The sequence below is a fragment of the Bombus bifarius genome, unplaced genomic scaffold, assembly GCF_011952205.1.
Source record: "Bombus bifarius isolate JDL3187 unplaced genomic scaffold, Bbif_JDL3187 scf7180000009778_frag, whole genome shotgun sequence".
In the NCBI taxonomy this organism is placed as follows: Eukaryota; Metazoa; Arthropoda; class Insecta; order Hymenoptera; family Apidae; genus Bombus; species Bombus bifarius.
Window position 1 is genome coordinate 18,265 of NW_022885332.1, and position 4,563 is coordinate 22,827.

The 4,563-nt window shown below is 43.8% G+C and overlaps 1 protein-coding gene across 1 annotated transcript; it reads left to right on the top strand.

The window, feature by feature from the left end:
- The first annotated feature begins 1,737 nt into the window (after positions 1-1,737).
- LOC117215718 lies at positions 1,738-4,497 on the top strand. The gene is made up of 4 exons (XM_033462139.1): positions 1,738-2,168; positions 3,309-3,375; positions 3,683-3,766; positions 4,402-4,497. Exons 1-4 carry the CDS (start codon positions 1,834-1,836, stop codon positions 4,489-4,491), a joined length of 576 nt encoding a protein of 191 aa, XP_033318030.1. The 5' UTR covers positions 1,738-1,833; the 3' UTR covers positions 4,492-4,497.
- The last annotated feature ends 66 nt before the right edge of the window (positions 4,498-4,563 follow it).

Here is a 4,563-nt window from a genome sequence, read left to right on the forward strand (position 1 = left end):
GTGAGAAAAAGATCTCTCTTGTCAATTATCGATAATAGAAGTACATTTTTTTTTATCTCTCTTACTTTCCTACATCGAATAATCGGACGCATTTCTTTTTTTTTTTTTTTTTTGAGGAGGAGGAGGAGGAGGAGGGCGCTTACAATCCAGGCGCGATAACCGAGCTTCAACGTGCCAAAGCTGAGTGAAAGGGAGAGAGAGAGAGAGAGAGAGAGGAAGTGAAGTCTGATTATTAAAATCAACCTATCGACTGCCGCTTCAACGTGAAAGATCTGGTTAAGCAAAAAGTGAGAGGAAAGCAAAGGCAAAGGGACTCGGTCAGTGTCGTCGGTACTCTTTTCCATTATGTAGCCACGATCTTCAAAAGGGTTAGAGACCTGCGGAACAGGGAAACTCGGTCAATGATATCGATGTCCGCGCGCGTCCGACAGCCAGCATGTTTAAAAAAGGTGGTTTATCGATGGTAATAAATCACGCAACTTGGCACCAATGCTACAAACCTGGAAGCTTTCAACGGATAACTAGCGATGGTATCAAGTTCGTTATATACTCGGAGATCTCTGTTTAAGGCTGTAGTTTAGACTGTTATCCAGATTTCTTGTTACATTTGCTACTTTTGCTACTACTTTGCTACTTTTGTTCGGAATTGTCGCATCTTTCGCCCTCGAGCGATTTTCCAGCTACGTATATACAAAATTCAGCATCTACGTATAAATCGGAATGAAATGTAAAACTCGCTAACGCTCGCTTTGTAGCGTTCGAATTCGTTTTTGGAAAATAAATTTCTCGCTGTCGTATGAAAATACATACGACTAAACGAGTAAAGATACGAAACTTTGTATATTCGAGCGCAATTAAATAGTAATAAAATAGTAAATGCTGTAATACTTAGAAGGACGTACAAATACTTTTCGTAGCCGTTGCAACAGTTGGTGGCTACAGTTACGCTGGCCAAGCATTGGAATTCGTTGTAGCTCTTAATGAGGATGAACCGAGAAATTATTATAATTATGCGAACGGAATACTGGCCGTGGTAAGGTGTTGACAGAGTAATTCCGACTCTGTTTCTGGAAATACGGATTCGAGGCGCGGGAATTCGAATCTGGTTATCGGTCGACCTTCTCTTAATAATGAAATTTCGGAAACGATCCTCGAATCGGATCGATTCGACATCTCTGAACAATGTATTCGTTTATCCGTTTGCCCTCTGCTCGATATTTTGTACGCTCTTACAAAAAGTATTTACATTCTACGACATCGATACGAAGATAATATCTTGACTGGCTGATTTTAGTAAACGAGACGAAGCAAAGAAGAAACTAGAATTCAGAAATTAACAAACGTTCTTTTTCCTTTGCAAATGGTAAATCTACGATCTTCTTAGCGTAAATCGGTGGTTAAGTTGGTATTGTTCGTCGTTGAACATAGTAATCGTTTGTAACGTATCTAATAGAGCGATCGATTTGAAAGAGGCAAAGAACGTAACAGAGCTACGGGGGAAGCTACGGTATCGACGTATTATCGGAAGGTTGCAGTGTGCAAAGTTTTCGCACACGACGAAAGTGTACGACGTGCTTTCTACGATTTTCTGTCGTTGCTGTGGCTTTGGTAGGAAAATGACGCTGTACACGTTAATATCTCGCGTATAATAAGACGGACGTTTTTTACCGGATCGGATTAAAGGTGAACATTTCGAGTAGAAGAAAGGTGCTGTTTCGAAAGGTGCAATTACGAGATCGTGGAAACGGAAACGGAAACTGTGCATCGGTAAAGATGGCGGGAAAACTATTTAAAGGGGGAAATTAAAGAGGAAAGAGAAGAGAGAGTGGAAAGATGTTGTGCTTGGACATAAAGCTGGTGTCTCGTTTGCGAGGAGTCTCGTTGACGAGCGGCTCGTCGACGAACGTGTCGGCAGTCTCGTTGTCGGTGAGCTCGACCTCGTCGACGACCGTCGGCATAGAGAAGAAGAATTTCTCGAGCAAGCGAAGCAAAGGGGGAAGGGAGAGTTGCGCTGGAAATGGGAATTCGGTGACGGAAAGCGACAGCGACGAAGAGACGTTGCCTGCTTCTCGGACGATCCAGAGGAACAGGTCGAGATCGGTTTGCGTGCCTGCCTTGTCGTCTGCTGCTCGTTGCGCGCATCTTCACCGACGATCCAGCCATCATGCGTACGTTTCTTTAAACATGGTCTATTATCGTTGTGTCGGAAAACGGCTGAGCGATATGCGAGTTTGCGATACGATATAGCAGTTATAACGCGTGTCGTATAGTAACGCGCGCTATTTTATATATTCGATATATTGGGTTTGCCGCTACGAAGCGTTCGAAGTAACCGGTTCGATGAAAACACGCATGAAAACACGCATTCGAAAGCGGAAAAACGCGAGGCGAAAATCTCGTTGCGGATAAATTCTCGTTGGAAACTTCCTTCGCTGCTCTGCTAACCGTTTATCATCGCTTACGATTCTACGCATCGCTATTGCATCGAATGAGACGGCGACGCGTATCGCTCGTATCGCTATACGAGTACGAACGTAATTCGCGCTGTGTCGAAGGTCATTGCTAGAATCGAGGTATATATATACCTTATCGTACGCTATGGCTAAGATCGTACACAGAGTTTAGGTCTAAAACTCGTAAAATACCCGCGAGAAGATACGAGGACAAACGGCAAAAGGCTGAAAAATTGTCCACTCCGGATACTATAGTTTATCCTTTGAATTTTCCTTACCTTTTCGGACCTAATAATTTCTCCGAGTTACCTGTTTCCATATTTTTAATCGTTTGTTCCTTTAGAGATACGCGTCAACGACGATCGTATCGACGCGTAAACGCGACAAAGTCGGACGGATGTATTGGATAGAGCAGTGTTTAGGGGCTGGTTGTAGTTTGCTACTGGTTCGACGATCGCCAACCGATCGCGGTTATACGCTTTGGTAATCGATGAACCTTGCTATGGAGATTCACTCGCCACTCTGAATTCGACTAGAAACAAGAGAAACGACACTATTAGAGAAACTATTATTCGATGGTTCGGATATCGTGGAAAGTTTTAACGAGCACCGGCAAATCGTACAGCAGAATTATTTGGATAACTCGGGTGAAAAATAATTGCGACCGAGTGTCTGCCGTAAAGAAAGAATTTCATCGGGAAACGTGTGGTTCGTTTCTTAGGGGCCTCGTTAACCCAGATTTTTCGCTGGGAAAGAAGCAATAAACACGGGCAGGAAGCTGGGCAAAAGAGACCGCGACCGTTTCTTCGTTTCGTCGTGGCCGCCTACAACTTTAAACGCGTATGATATTTTCAGATGCAGCACGGATGCCATTTCGAGGCGGGGTGTCCTCTCCAGGCGATATTACGGCAGCGTGGAAATGGTGAGTTTGGAAAGCAGCGCGGTGGTCATTTGTATGGAGAGTGGGCGATTGAAAATCGACTTGATATAGATGTGCGCGCCGAGAAAATTTGGCAATGACGCGTAATACGCGAGACACGGTACGCCAGACTATTTTTAAAATAGTTTTTCGTGCACGCGTTCCGAAAGGAAGAAAGGCGCGCGCAACGATAGCGCCGAGAAAGGGGACGGTCTATCTGTTTCTCGTCTCCTTTTCCTTTTTCCGTGTGTCGTCGGAGGAGATTCGCACGGTCTCGCTAACCTTAGTCTCTCGATATGGTGCGTTTCAGCTGCCACAAATGGAGCAAGACGGGTCCGACAATGGAAGAAGATTTCGAGTGGAGAACGGCGATTCGCCGGGCGAGAAAGAAGAAGTAAGAGATCAGTAATTATACGAATCCGTTTGCTTTTTAACTGGTTCTCTCAACTTGATAAAATTCCTTCTTCTTTGTTACGGCGGCATGTTAGTTTCAACGACGTACAAAATACTCGTTAACGCGTTGGAAATATTCGGAAGAACGAGCAAACTCGTAAATATCCAGAAACCGGATATTGTTTAATTTTCATTTTTTATCGAGAAGCGAGTACCATCCATCCGCGTACCATGGACGACTGATGGTCGTGGTGCTTTTCAACGAACCATATATAAGTTATCGTTAACGAATTGAGATAAGATCGGTGGGAGTACCGGTTTCGCAGATAATTCGATAAAACGATGCTGGAATGCGTTTACTTTGATTATTCGTGGACGATGCGCGACAAAGGTATTCGTCGCTGTAACTGACTATGTAAATGGTTTGTAAAAGGCACTTGTTTATTAGCGATCCTAATTCGTTCGATGTAATGCGATGTAATTCTGTACAGTTAGATAATTAATTAGTAAGGTAGAAATTAGGCATGAAACACGCGATATTCCTGCTTTCCGCTTTCCACTTGCGCCGCTTCTTTCCCCTCGTTTAACAGAAAATTTGATTACGTCCGTGGCGAAACTGATTTTGCACGTGTGCAGATGTTCGGATCACCGAGTACGCCGATATTGGAAAATCCAGAGTACCAAACGCGCTGGTACTTCAAATACTTTCTCGGAAAACGTGAGTAAAGAACATGCTGTTATGTTATACGAGTCTTTTAGAGTATCAGTGTACGTATATTCGATATACATGTACAGGAT

Bases quoted from the DNA above. Each gene is read 5' to 3' on its own strand.
- LOC117215718 (XM_033462139.1), top strand. From the start codon at position 1,834: ATGTTGTGCTTGGACATAAAGCTGGTGTCTCGTTTGCGAGGAGTCTCG. The intron at 2,169-3,308 runs GTACGTTTCTTT...TGATATTTTCAG, and splicing joins CGACGATCCAGCCATCATGC to ATGCAGCACGGATGCCATTT. The intron at 3,376-3,682 runs GTGAGTTTGGAA...GGTGCGTTTCAG, and splicing joins ATTACGGCAGCGTGGAAATG to CTGCCACAAATGGAGCAAGA.